Below are 13,403 nucleotides of genomic sequence, written 5' to 3'. Positions count from 1 at the left end.
CACCTGTTCACACTGCGAAACACCCTGCTTTCATGCTCTGACAAAATATAAACTTAGGGCACATGTGAGTAAGTACTTCATCTCCATCTGCCTGAAATCCTGGCGTCGTTGATTCCATTGTGGTGGGTACCTCAAACGACAGCTGTTGGCGGTGGCGTTGTAGAGCGTGCGGCAGAACACATGTTTGCTCCCTTTCGTCCTCATTTCTTTGATGTTTTCGCTCGTACCAAAAGCGGTTTAATTGCAGTTATCATGACCAAAACCTCCCCAGTCTCACGTCGCATACCCCGACCTTTGGCTGCCCGCCAATGGCTTCGTTCGAGGAGTTCAGCCTCGATTTTAAGTGTTCTGCGCAGCTGCGGCATGGTGGTCAGACATCGATTTCGGAGAATATCAACGAGAAGGATGGTGGAAGACTTTCTCACCATTGGCGAAGCCTTTCAGGACTCCCAGTGTATTGTGAGCGCGAAACTTTGTTAATTCATCTGCGTCTTGCAATTTCATTGGTTGGGCTTGACGACGGGATGTGGACGAGATATAGCTCGTGTTTATCATTCTCTGTTCCCGTCTGACCACACCGGGCAACTCCATGGAGAAAGTTGTGAAATTTTCCCGTGTGAGCTTGGGTTTCGAGGTTGAGCTTCTCATCTGTCGCATCGAGATCATCGAGACGGGTCGGAGAACTTTTGACGTCTACACCTCGGACATTCGTACCCCCTCCTCTGGCAGCACCCTCAAAAGTTTCCTCTAGCGTTTTTGACCTGCGATCGTTGGAGCATAGTGAGACAGAGAGGGGGAAGACAATGGTGGCCACCTATGGCTACTCGCATTGCTCTTGCGCGGACAAAATGCGCTTGGACAATGATGATGACGTCACGAGACAACAAGAGCGCTCGGGGAACGGAACTGTCCACGAGGCAACAGTGCCATTTGCCTTCACCACAACTCTGCCGACCTTCTTCCAAACTAGGCTTTCTCAGGTGCTCTTCGCGATGAGAAACAACGACCGAAATCTTTGCATTCCGTTGCACGCGTGAGATGGTTATCCATGCATAGAAGACTCCAGTTATCCTAGCCGACGTCTGCCTGAAGTCGAGAAGCTCTGGTTAGTGCGATGCTCAGCCTTATGGTGAATATTCTGTCTTCAACAACAATAACAATGTGCTCACGTCGTGTCCGGCTTCTTCTACGCTACGTTCGCTTCCGCTTCGTCGCTGATCCCAGTTCAGTAAAGTCACACTTCCGACATCTGAGGGTTACTCCACCTGTACAGGAGATGCTCGGCGGGTGCCATGTTATTGTTCGTATCAAGTGCGAGCGCTTGATAATCTCGTTTTGGGGTGCACAGGAGATGCCGAAACGCAATAAAAACGGGACGGATAACGGTCAACACGAAGTTGCCATCCTTCGAGCACACTGTCCGGCCTCCTAACTCGGTCACTATGGCTCCTTTGTCCATTCTTAACGATCACCTTCATACGAGCTTCACAGCTTCTCTCTTTTCACTCAGCGTTCTCGCTGGGTTGTACATCTGGCGTAGACGGAATGCGAAGTACGCTGGAAAGCAACTACCACCTGGGCCTCCTCGACTTCCAATTATCGGGAACCTTCTTCAGATGCCAAAGGATCACGAATGGCTGGTATACGAGAAATGTGAGTCACCGCCTAATCTTTCAACATTCGAGTTTATTCAACGAATAATTTATTCTCATAGGGGCGAAAGAAACAGGTCATCTCGGCATTGCTTCGTTAGTTGAGTAATTACTGATAATGCTGCTATGTTTAGGTAGCGAGCTCGTCCACTGTGACGTTCTGGGTAGCCATATAGTTGTGGTGAACTCTGCAAAAGCCGCCAACGAGATTTTCGTCAAGCGATCAGCCATCTATTCGGACAGGTATCGTATCATTGCTGCATCCTTTGATCCTCGGGCATCTCTGATTTAATAATATCCTTCGACAAAGGCCTTTTATTCCCTCGTTCTCCGTTCTGTGCGTATTAAGCTACGGGAATGGAGTTGACGATAGCTGATCTCTCCCTACCAATAGCCTCGGTTTTAACTGGGTCGTAGCCACGTTCCCATATGGTGATCGTCTGAAAGCTGCACGAAAAGCGTTTCACGCCTTCTTCCAACCGTCCGCTGTCAAGGTAGGCAGGTGTTTCGACTTGCTTTATTTGCCTCGAGTTTCAAACCCTTGATCCGGATCAGGACTACCGACCCATCGAATGCACAGCTACTCATCAGCTCTTACGCCATCTCGTTCACAAGCCAGCTGATTTCAAGGAGCATCTTCGCCAGTGAGCACCATTATCTCATGTCCTTCAGGGAAAATATGCTCAGTTGTACGGGTACATGAAGCATGGCTGGCGCAATCATCCTCGACATCGCGTATGGAATCAAAGTCAAACCGCAGCACGACCCTTTCATCGAGACCGCAGAAGGTGGGCTGGAAGCCGTCACTACCATTGCGTCCATAGAGGCGCAGATTTTTGATTTATTCCCTGCGCGTATGTGCCTTCCTCTGGGAAAATACGATTATCAGCGTACATACAGAAAGCTGACGTCTCTTGTTGATGTAGTGCTCAAGTTACCCTCTTGGTTTCCGGGCGTTGGTGTAAGCACTTCGCTTCGAATCGATACATCGGTACTGATCACATTTGTCAAACAGTATAAGAAGAAAGCAAGCGAATTATGCCATTGGAGTAAGGATATGCTCAACCATCCTTTTGAAGCGACGAAGGATTCCTTGGTGAGCTATTCATCGCTTCTCGGCTTTACCACGGATCGAGGAGCTCATCCACGATGCGGGATGTCCTCGTGGTATCATATAGGCGAGTGGGACTGCCTCTCCTTCGGTCGCTGCGACTTTGATCACTCAGCTCGAGAGTAAGAAATCATTGCCCGAGGATGAAGGTGTGGCGAAGGGGCTTACGGCTAATATGTGAGCTCGCCCGACTTTTTCTGAGTTTTGCCCTCAACTGACTATGTTACCCCGGTAGGTATATTGGTACGTCTGCCGTCTTTGAGCTGCAACGTGCGCTCGTCCAATGAGGTGACTAACCGCACGCTGTCGCGACTCGGCATTCAGGTGGTGCCGATACGGTACGCACTCGCTCTTCGTAATGATGTCCGTGGGTCTCACAGATAATCTATTCAGACTGTTTGCGCTCTCGAGAACTTCTTCCTCGCCATGGCCCTCTGCCCCGAAGCTCAGAGGAAAGCACAAGCTGAAATAGACTCCGTCATTGGAAACGACCGGTTACCTGAGTTCTCGGATATAGACACGCTCCCGTATGTCAAGGCTTTGACGGAGGAGGTGTGGAGGTAAGCGGTTCGCGATATATTCTCGAAGAAATCAGACTCAGATGTAACATGTTACTGCTTTAGATGGCGTATTGTTGGTCCATTAGGTAGTCCTGATCGATGTTTGCATTTTCACATAACGACACTGACTGGAATATCTACAGGATTTCCTCATAAGCTAACGGAGGACGATGTGTTTGGAGACTACTTTATCCCAAAAGGTAGCACCGTGATCGGGAATATCTGGTCCGTACATGGTTTTAGCCTTTATCATATTGGTCTTCGCGATATCAAGTCTAACTCGACACACTCACAGGGCGATTCTACACGACGAGTCCGTCTACGGGCCCGATGCCAACGATTTTAACCCAGACCGCTACCTGAATAATCCGGACCTCCCTGAACCCGAGGCAGTCTTCGGTTTCGGACGGCGCATCTGTCCAGGACGCTTCATGGCTCGTGAATCTGTTTGGCTGGCTGTGGCATCAATTTTGGCTACACTGAAGATCGAGAAGGCAGTGGATGATCAGGGTAAGGAGATCGAGCCTGTGGACGATCATATGTCGGGGATCGTTGCGTGCGTTCCCTCTCATTCACATTCTCTGAGTTACGTTGTACTGAAGCTGAGTTTGTATCGCGATACGCGAGGTACAGGTATCCTCTCCCTTTCAAGTGCAACGTCAAGCCTCGCTCGCTTACTGCCGAGAAATTGATCATGGCCACCGAAGTATTCGACTCGGATTAAAGAGCCATGGCTCATAGATACTATTTTCTCTCGCTCTTCCTCCTCGCCTTCCGTACTCGTTTTCTATTTCATTACCTCCTTTCACCTCATCCTTTGGTCCATAACGATAACTTAAATCATTTATGATGAGTTCGGTACCCACTCCTGGTGGCTTTTCACATTTCTTCCTGGGATTCTTTTTACCCTTATTATTGTAGTATTTTGCCATGGTGTACGGGAGTATATGCGAGCAAACCTCGGAAGATGCTATACTTTACGATTACACTTAATGAATGTTGTACTACTTATGTTCTGAAAAAGAAAAGAAAGAATAGCTCTATGGAGAGAAAATTAGCTCTAAAAGGAGCTTCCTTTCCTTCTTCCACCGTTGAGTGAACGACTGAACGACGAACGCGTCGATGCGACGCGGACACGTGAGTCGCGTTTACGGCTTTCCTCGCTACTCCGTTGTGGCGCCGAACATCTAGGTAGCTCGAGAACGCAGAAGCTGGCCATCTCATTGTTGCTCCCCGGATGCCACACTGAAAAAGTACTGGTTGAAAAGTTCTTCGTCTGTGACAGGCGTACTACTAGCATACAACAAATATTTGACTGCTCTCCTCCCCTCTACTTGTGTTCTCTCACTTCATCTCAGAAAGAAATAACCCGATTGTGTAAGCGAAAAACAATGTGACAGCATTGTGGCGAAGGTCGAAGGTTAATATTGGGAATAATGATAGGTCGTGCGGTCCTGAAAGTAAAGGGTACAGTTGTGTAAGTACGTAGGACGAAGAAGCGGTGGTTCATACGAAGCGATGCACGCCCGCAAAATTTGATAAAGGCAGAGGTGCCCAGAGAGAAATGCACACGTACATGCGGATGGTTAGCAGGTCTCAGTTCTTGGGTGAACGAACGGTGATATTGGATAGCGTGGATCGCCGATCGCGTTTAAGCAATGACACAGTAAGTTGAGTTGCCCCCACCGGATTCGGATTCGACGGGGTGCGAAGTAGTGGGCTGGGACTCCGAGGGAGCAGCGGGGATAGAGGCGACAGTGTTGACGAAGGAGTCCATCTGAGAAGGATAGAAGGGGTTGAGAAGTGCGTAAGCGAAGACGAGGAGTTTCGCTGAGGTGTGTGTCGAGTTCCTATGAAGCCTGGAGAGCCCTGACGCTCGAGGGATGGCCTTTATACTCTTTGTACCCGACACTGCTGTGAGGCCAGTGAGCTGAAAGCCGTGTTACAGTTAACAGATACCTGTTGGGCGAGCCAAGGCCAAAGACAATAGCAGCAGGAGCAAGATGCTCGAGGATATTCTTTGGGCGCATGGAATGTAACCGATCCACAGTTGCATGCGTAGAATGTGTCAGCGTTCTGTGTGGCACAACGATAGGATACCAAGTAGCACACTCACATTGCTTGCCCGCATCGCGCCCGGATCTTTGTAGCTGACTAGTAATCATCTCACTGCTCAGGCTCAGAGGGGCCTGCAAAACAATAAGGATGAGTGTCGTGGATCCATTGGTGGTGTTGCCTTTTCTGGACTAAAACTTCCGTGAGTAATGAAGTTCGGAACAGCAGACAGAACGAGCCTTGGGCATCCGATTGAAACATCTGATGAGTGGGAAACATCCAGCCGACACTTCTGCGTGTAACTTATCCAATGGGGACAGTCCGACTCAATACCCATGTTCTCCACAGACAACGGTCATAGATCTACAAGTATTCGACGGAATACGGTCCGATGATACAGCCCAGCAGCATTTGAAGAGGCGAGGTGGCAAATGCTTCTATTGTTTGCAGCGGATCGTAGTATGAGATAAGATGGGACATCCGCCCCATCTTCGTTTCAAATCCCAAGATCGTCCTGTACTACAGCTGAGCATACAGCTGCCAGTACCCATTTACTAGCAGTACAGGTGTGCTATGTCAGATCTTGCACCGATTGAACTACTGCTGTTCGTCCCCGGAAAAAAGACCTGGACGTACCTGAACTAAAACAATGGGGTGAGATTTGTCGTCGAGTTGTATTTGACGCTGCTGTAGATAGCACATCGCAGCATGAGTATACACGAGCGGGCGTACATATCATGTGTGTGGTGTGTCTGCCATGAACCTGAGCGCTGCATAGAGGTAAGTCAATATTGATGCGGGCATAAGGAAAAGTACCTACAAGGACCACGGACTACATCGTCATGTAGGCAGGACGACATGCCATAGACAACAGCTGAAGGTCACAAATGTACCTCGAGAGCGACTAATGGATATTCAAGCTCTCGAAGGTGTGGTGGTTACTGATTGTGTCGCCCCGTTGCGGCTATTGAATCAATTTGCTCTCGACTTTGAGCTCTATTGGGTAAGGAGTTCGTGGACTCGCAATGTATGACAACAGATAAACAAGCCGAACCAGATGCGTTCCAAAAATGGCCCGGGAAGAGAGAAGCTTGCCAATGGCTGCAGAGTTCAAGTTGTTGGACAGTGAGACTCTCACGAGACCAGGAGTTGCATCACGAGCTGCTTTGCCTACAGAACAAAACATAGATGAGAAGTTGGACCGACTCGCTCACACGAGTAGTAGTAGATAGTCCGGTGTTGGGGCGACGAAGTATCGCCAGAACTGTGCGGCTCGTGAGTAGGTTTCTCTTCTGTGATCCTGACCAGATCGGAGAGGACGTATAGGTCTAAGCTCGTGATTTGCCTTGATTTGCATGGAGTGGTCGCTGGCTGCCATTGGCAAGGCGTACTATTCCGCCTTACGCTGGTCGAAACATCGGAAGCCGATAATATCAAAGAGATCTTAGCAGAAGGTTTCCGTCCTGTGATGTTTAGCTCGTGTCGTTGTTTTTTTCTTGCTGGTGATACTTACTGCCAACCTCTGCCAACGTCACGGTTGAGGAGGCCGGGTGGACTCGGGAGTCGGAGCCAATGAGAAATCTGATCGACAGTGAAAACTCGGTCTTTTTGTGGCGATTGAGGGCGATTGAGGGCGACGAATGACCGGATCGGGACAGATTGCGCAATTGAGAGATATTGGTGAAGACTGTCAGAGACCGTGTGAATTCGAGCCTAGCAGAAAACATAGATGACGCGTCGATGCAAGCGCGTGAACGTATGAACGTTTGGCCTTGGCTTGAACTACCTTTTGCCCGCCGCATATGGTAGACTCCTTCCTTGTTACTTGTTCGGTTGTCTGATCGCTTTGAGCAATGCAATGTCTGTTTTGCCTGATGTCGTGGCATATGGCTGGAATTGCATCAAGGCTTGTCGCTTGCAACTTTACCGACCCCGTCTGTCTTTCGCAGAGGGGCACTCGACGCTACGAGAGCTCGGGGTCTGAACTAGTGTTCTGCTGGCTCATTTGGCAGTACTGTTGTACTCTTTCTCAGCTCTGGGATTCTCTTGCTAGTCAGATTCTCGTGAGGCAGCATGTCCGACCAAGAAGAGACCATTGCCGACATCGACAAACGTCCTCAGAAAAAAGCTCGAACTGACAATCGTTCTTTTCATTGTGATTGCCACCAACGATGTGGTGGAGTCCCCAGACAGGTGTCGGAGAAGACATGGAGAGCGCACGCAGTCTTCCGTGGTACAGCTGCGGTAGGTACGTGTATAGATGCCCACTCTGGCAGCATCACGTCTCTGAAATTAACGATGTGTTGGCGAAAATCAGCTGCACCTGACGTTCCCCATGCGCCACAATTTATTCAAGGTCATGCAGGCGAAGGTGATAGACTTCCCGGAGAAGTTCAGGTATGTGGATATCGTCTTCTTAATCCGAAATGACATTGACAACTTCATGTACATCCTGTTGTAGGCACAGCAAGGGGCTGTTCAGGAACACGACAGATACATTGTAGGCATACTTTTAGTTGTGCTGTGATGTATCTAGACGAAGTTCGCTCACGATATATTCTTACAGGAGCCTGCCGGTAATGATTTTGCCGGTTGGGATGATGATGACGAAGAAATCCCGGTTAGATCGCCGACGCGAAGCGCTACTGGTTCTCCGGTATATTCTTTCACACACAGTTGATGTAGACTTGGTGCTTACACAGGCTTGTATTTTCGTATTTAGAGAGAACCTGAACCACCACCAGGTGGCCCAGGTGACGACATTCCTCCCGATCCTGATCCTGATCCAGATCCAATACCCCGACAACCTGTGCCACCCGAGGTAGGGGAACAACCTCCCGGAAACCCCCCTCTCTTCTCTAGGATCCCTAGCATTCAGACTACACTCGAGTTTCAGCAGGCGCTGCAGAACGCCACACTTCAGAATAGCGCTTTAGATGACGATGCCATATACCGTCTTCAAAACCCCCGCACTGAGCAAATCGATCTCTCCGCAGACCCCTGTCTCGACTGGTCCATCAGCGCCTTCATCGACTGCCTGAACGCGTCCAATAAAACATATTCCAAACTCCACGATACCTACCTTCGAACACATCCGGAGCAAGACATGCTCTCCTTTGCGCAGGTCAAAAAGCGCCTCGGAGACATGACCGGTCTGGTTCCAATCAAATCAGACATGTGTCCAAACTCGCACATAGCGTACACCGGACCATACGCGGACCTCACCAGATGCCCAACGTGTTCCGAACCCCGCTACGACCCCATCATCTTCGAGAAGTCGGGAGGCAAAGTCGCCCAAAAGTATTTCTATACACTTCCTGTCGGTTTCCAGATCCAAGCCGCACGCAGCTCTCGTGAAGGCGCAGAAAAGTTCGCATATGCTTACGACGACATGAAGTCCCTCCTTGCCGAACTCGAGGCCGCTAACCGTGACATATCCGACATCGACATCTTCAAGGATGTTCTCCAGAGCCGCGGTCTTCTCGAGGCGGTACGTGACGGCGTCATCGGGAAGAATGATACCATTCTCCAATTCTCCATCGATGGCGCACAGCTCTACCGTCATAAGAAATCCGATACCTGGATATATCTCTGGATGTTCGTAAATTACTCCCCCGACTTTCGCTTCAAGAAGACCTACGTATATCCCGGTGGAATATTCCCTGGCCCCAACGCACCGGAACATCTCGACTCCTTTCTGTTTCCTGGGCTTCATCATGTTATCGGGTTGATGAAAGAGGGATTGAAGGTCTGGGATGCGCTTCAGGAGAGGGTCGTCGTGGATCGGCCCTTCTTCGCATTTGCGACTGCAGATACCACCGCGATGGAGAAGCTTTTAGGATTCGTCGGTGCTACCGGATGCTGTGGATGCCGTCGCTTCTGTGGACAGCTAGGTCGTCATTTATTCGGAATACCGACTTACTACCCCGCGTGCATGCATCCCGTTGATTGCGACCTTCCCGACGATCAATGCACTCATACCGACATCGACCTTTGGGACCCGGAGCGCGAGTGGACGGAATCTACCGCGACTTTGATGGCACGGTGAGCAGTGATATCCATTCGCTGTTTTAGCTATCTATTGACAAAGAAGTATGCAGGTACAATGCCGCTACATCAGGAAAAAAATAGAAGTGTAAGCACGACTACATACCCTACTTATGGTGCTTAGGCCCATACACAACCCCCCCTCGGGTTAGGCTCCTTAGGGAGACAGCCGGATACGGTAGGCCTACTTAGCGACCGGCCAGCCTACCATATTCCTAAGCAACTCTGTTTAGGCTTGGGGCTGCACGTCTGTTACCCCTATCATAGGGATAAGTAGAGATCAGCATTCTCCAGTACTCAATTCATCCCAAAATTAGTTGGATTCTTCCAGTAGGATTCCTCCTTCTTGATGCTGGAGATTCAATAGATGATTCGGAAAAAGTGGTTCTCATTGTAATTGAAGGGTACAAAGTGATGGAATAAATCTACCAATGCAAGCCTGTATCTATGACCTTGCCTAGACTACTGCTTCGTGCAATCCTTCGTGCTCCCACACAAGCCAGACACAACCACTAGAGCATGACCTAAAATGAATGTATGAGGGAAAGGTGATGGTCAATATGGTAAGAACACAGACCCAAAAATCGCTGGGCCACGGCTCTCTCCTTGAGAGGTGGCAGTACTTTGCACACACAGGAAGCGATAGGAATTCCTCGAGATGACTGCTCAGTGCTCACCTTAGACATTCTCTCTCACTATGCAGGCGGCTGCGATGATACACATAGAGGTGAAAATGTAGGTACACACAAGACAAGAGAAATACCTATCGTCATACAAACAACATATGTTGCTTAGCGTGGCGGAAATGAGCCAGTAAATGCTGAGAAGGGGACGCACCTGTACAGTCGAAGCCTTTCTCGTGCTTTCATCCTCGAGATTTACCAGCGTTGACGGAGGTAAGAACGGCACTTGCGCATCGTGAAGAGCAAGTGAAGAGCAGATGATGGAGGTTGAGAACGAAAGAGTCTGAAAGGACCCAGCTGACGAAATGAAGGCTTTATATAGAAATGTGTAATTGTGTGGCGGTGGCTCACCGAATATTCGGGAACATTCAGGTTTCATGACGTCATAAGTTAGCGTTTGCCACACTGAACTCAGAACACGCAAACGACTGCTAACGGTCAAATTGACGAATGTCTCGTCGTTTGGGGAGTGTATAAACATTGTATGGGACCGCTCACTTGATTCTGTAGAGTAAACCATCTTCAGATGCTGTCTAGAAACAGCTCACTGCTCGTCACCCTGCCGGGTCGACTCTGGCAAGCTTAAAGCTATGCCACATCAATGTCTTTGCTCCGAGGCGGGCTGAATACGAGTGGCTATGATATGAGAGCCTAGGGTAGATCCGGAGTATATAAAATAAGGAGACAACCGGATGGCTAAGCAGGCTATGCAGGTTGGCAGGATCAATATGCAGTCCTAAGTAGCAAGCAGGATTGATAAGTGGTTCTAAGCAGTGATACTTAGGGCTGCCCAGAGCTGCGGCACGCTACCTAGGCTAAGTAGCCCGCTCTAACGCTAAGCAATAAATTCGGTTTTCCTGATGTATTGCTGAGCTTATTCGTGCACCTAACAAGACCGCATTCGAGAAGATTCGCCTCAGAACGGGCCTGAACAAGCCCAGCATCTTCACTTCCATCCCCCGCTCGCTCGGCGTTCCCAGAATTTTCCCTTCCGATCTCATGCACCTCATCTGCTTGAATCTTACCGATCTTCTCTTCGGTCTCTGGCGCGGAACATTGAAATGTGGCGAGAACGACTTAAAGGCGACTTGGTCTTGGGCTATCCTTCATGACTTCCTCTGGGAAGAGCATGGAGAAGATGTCCGTCGTGCGACACCTTACCTCCCCGGTTCCTTTGACCGTCCACCACGCAATCCTGCAGAGAAGGCTTCGAGTGGGTACAAGGCCTGGGAGTGGCTCATGTACGTCTTCGGAATGGGGCCTGCCGTCTTCTACGGCGTTCTGGAAGAGCCCTACTACAGCAACTTCTGTCTCCTCGTCCACGCTATCCGCATTCTCCACCAGCGAACGATCACTCGAGCAGAGATGATACAAGCACACAACGAGCTCATCCAGTTCGTCGACGACTATGAAAGGCTTTACTATCAAGGAAAGTCCGCACGCCTACACTTCGTTCGACAGAGCATCCACGGTCTCCTTCATCTCAGTCCTGGTATCCCCGACTATGGGCCACTGGGGCTCCTCGCTCAATGGACCATGGAACGCACCATTGGCAATCTCACCGAGGAAATCCGTCAGCCATCCAACGCCTTTATGAACCTCGCTGAGCGTTGCGTTATTCGAGCTCAGGTCAACGCGATCAAGTCCATGTATCCGCAGCTACAGGATGCTCCTGTCAAAACACATCCCGATGGCGCTCAAAGCCTTGGCGATGGATACTATCTCCTGCATGCGAAAGACAACTGCCCTCGTGAAGTTCGGCCGTGCGAAGAAGTAGCCATCAAGAACTACTACGCATCCATGGGGCGGCCTGTGGATCCTAATTGGCATCCGCGGGTTACGAGATGGGCTCGTCTTGAGATTCCGACTCAACAAATTGCTCGTTCACTCTGGAAGGAGTCTAAAAAGCCATTGGAGCAGACGCGTATGGCACGCAATGTTAAGGTATGTCTTCACTAATGTTTTGCACTGAGCTTAGCTGATCATCAACGAATAGATGACGCTGGATGGAGCCACATGTCTTGGCGAAGTCCAGTACTTCTTTCATCTTCAAGTACAAGACGATCTACAGACGGTAGCTATGGTCTCCGTTTATGAACCACCGAGTGAGACCCTCTTGGGAGCGTCACGGGAAACGTTCATATCGTGCAGGCATGGTGGAGAGCAAGGTACGCGGGTGGTTGATGCAAAGGCTATTGAAGCTGTTGTAGGGATGGTGCCGCACAAGGTGACTTTACCTGAGGGTGAGGCTTCCGATAACCGTTATTACTTGGTTGAGAAGCCGGGTTTGCCTGTAGCGAGTCTCGGAGAGGCTCCTCAAGAGCATGTGCAGGAGCGTAATGATGCAGCAGAGAATGCATAAGTCTTTAGTAGCATGCAATACTTACTGTACATACAAGTCATATTAGAACCAGGGCACCCAAGATACAAGTAGAGACCAAGAAGAAGGTAAGATCTATTAAGACGCGAGACGCGTCTACTAAACCAACATGATCTAATCTAATCTAATCTACGTTATGATGTTCGTATTGCCTTCACATACTCCAATACTCCTCCTCAAGACGTACATCATAAGTGAGTGATAAGTGAAGAGAAACGAAACACTCTGCAAAAAGAAAGTCCAAGTAAAGTAACGTGTATACGGAATGAATGCATTGACTTTCTCGTCCTACATCAGCAAGACCGCATTTGGCTAAACCTAACTATTTCGGTCTACTCGGTCTACCGGTAGACACAAATAGATCGTTTGACAGTATCTATTCTCGTCTATTCTTTTTAGACCTGCCTTCTGGGAGGCACGAGATAGAGCATGATAGAGCACAATAGATCACTTCATTTTTCTTGTAGAGCACCAGATAGAGCACAATATCCTTCAAACTTATTGACCAGTTTTGCTGGTAAAAGCTATATATTGCTGATATAGAACAAGCTATGTACATACATGAGACGAGACTAGCACATCACAAAGAAACATGATACAGTATCGTTAAGCCAACGGAATCCCGACTCCTACCAGGCAGCTACAGACCTGAGGACGTGCAAGACCTATTCCACACGGAACCCTCAGTCCTCCAATGCACACTTGGCTCCACATACAGCAGTCTCCTCCCCATGAATTGCCCTGGATCTTGACAGTTTCCCGTGTCGAAGGGGTCGAAGCTCGGGAGTTGTAGTCATACATGCATGTAATGGGTGAAGAAGTACACAGAGCGGATAAAACGGTCGAGGTGGAAACGAAGAGAAGAGAGAAGGGGGAGGCGTACCGAACTGTCGATGTACAAAGCTGAGCACTGCA

The 13,403-nt window shown here is 49.4% G+C and overlaps 3 protein-coding genes across 3 annotated transcripts; all 3 read left to right on the top strand.

Moving 5' to 3' along the window:
* Positions 1-1,413: 1,413 nt before the first annotated feature.
* STEHIDRAFT_123128 (cytochrome P450) lies at positions 1,414-4,287 on the top strand. Its single transcript, XM_007306399.1, has 17 exons — positions 1,414-1,653; positions 1,715-1,729; positions 1,787-1,895; positions 1,963-1,989; positions 2,047-2,146; positions 2,208-2,296; positions 2,358-2,506; positions 2,579-2,613; positions 2,668-2,748; positions 2,831-2,940; positions 2,999-3,006; positions 3,088-3,101; positions 3,157-3,323; positions 3,387-3,409; positions 3,467-3,548; positions 3,619-3,879; positions 3,957-4,287. The coding sequence occupies exons 1-17, from the start codon at positions 1,443-1,445 to the stop codon at positions 4,045-4,047; spliced, it is 1,572 nt and encodes a 523-aa protein (XP_007306461.1). The 5' UTR covers positions 1,414-1,442; the 3' UTR covers positions 4,048-4,287.
* Positions 4,288-8,193: 3,906 nt separating this feature from the next.
* STEHIDRAFT_38928 (uncharacterized protein) lies at positions 8,194-8,718 on the top strand (the record flags this gene model as incomplete). Its single annotated transcript, XM_007306215.1, has 1 exon — positions 8,194-8,718. A coding segment is annotated over one exon (525 nt), but the record flags the coding sequence as incomplete, so codon positions are not given.
* Positions 8,719-11,107: 2,389 nt separating this feature from the next.
* Positions 11,108-12,470, top strand: STEHIDRAFT_112727 (uncharacterized protein; the record flags this gene model as incomplete). The annotated part of the gene is made up of 3 exons (XM_007306398.1): positions 11,108-12,052; positions 12,105-12,276; positions 12,319-12,470. 3 exons carry the CDS (start codon positions 11,108-11,110, stop codon positions 12,468-12,470), a joined length of 1,269 nt encoding a protein of 422 aa, XP_007306460.1.
* Positions 12,471-13,403: the final 933 nt, after the last annotated feature.

Source organism: Stereum hirsutum (genome assembly GCF_000264905.1).
Source record: "Stereum hirsutum FP-91666 SS1 unplaced genomic scaffold STEHIscaffold_11, whole genome shotgun sequence".
Lineage (NCBI taxonomy): Eukaryota > Fungi > Basidiomycota > Agaricomycetes > Russulales > Stereaceae > Stereum > Stereum hirsutum.
The sequence above is the reverse complement of the archived record's forward strand: the minus strand, read 5'-3'. Positions and strand labels throughout refer to the sequence as shown.

Bases quoted from the DNA above. Each gene is read 5' to 3' on its own strand.
- STEHIDRAFT_123128 (XM_007306399.1), top strand. From the start codon at position 1,443: ATGGCTCCTTTGTCCATTCTTAACGATCACCTTCATACGAGCTTCACA. The intron at 2,507-2,578 runs GTATGTGCCTTC...TTGTTGATGTAG, and splicing joins TTTTGATTTATTCCCTGCGC to TGCTCAAGTTACCCTCTTGG. The intron at 3,410-3,466 runs GTAGTCCTGATC...GAATATCTACAG, and splicing joins GCGTATTGTTGGTCCATTAG to GATTTCCTCATAAGCTAACG.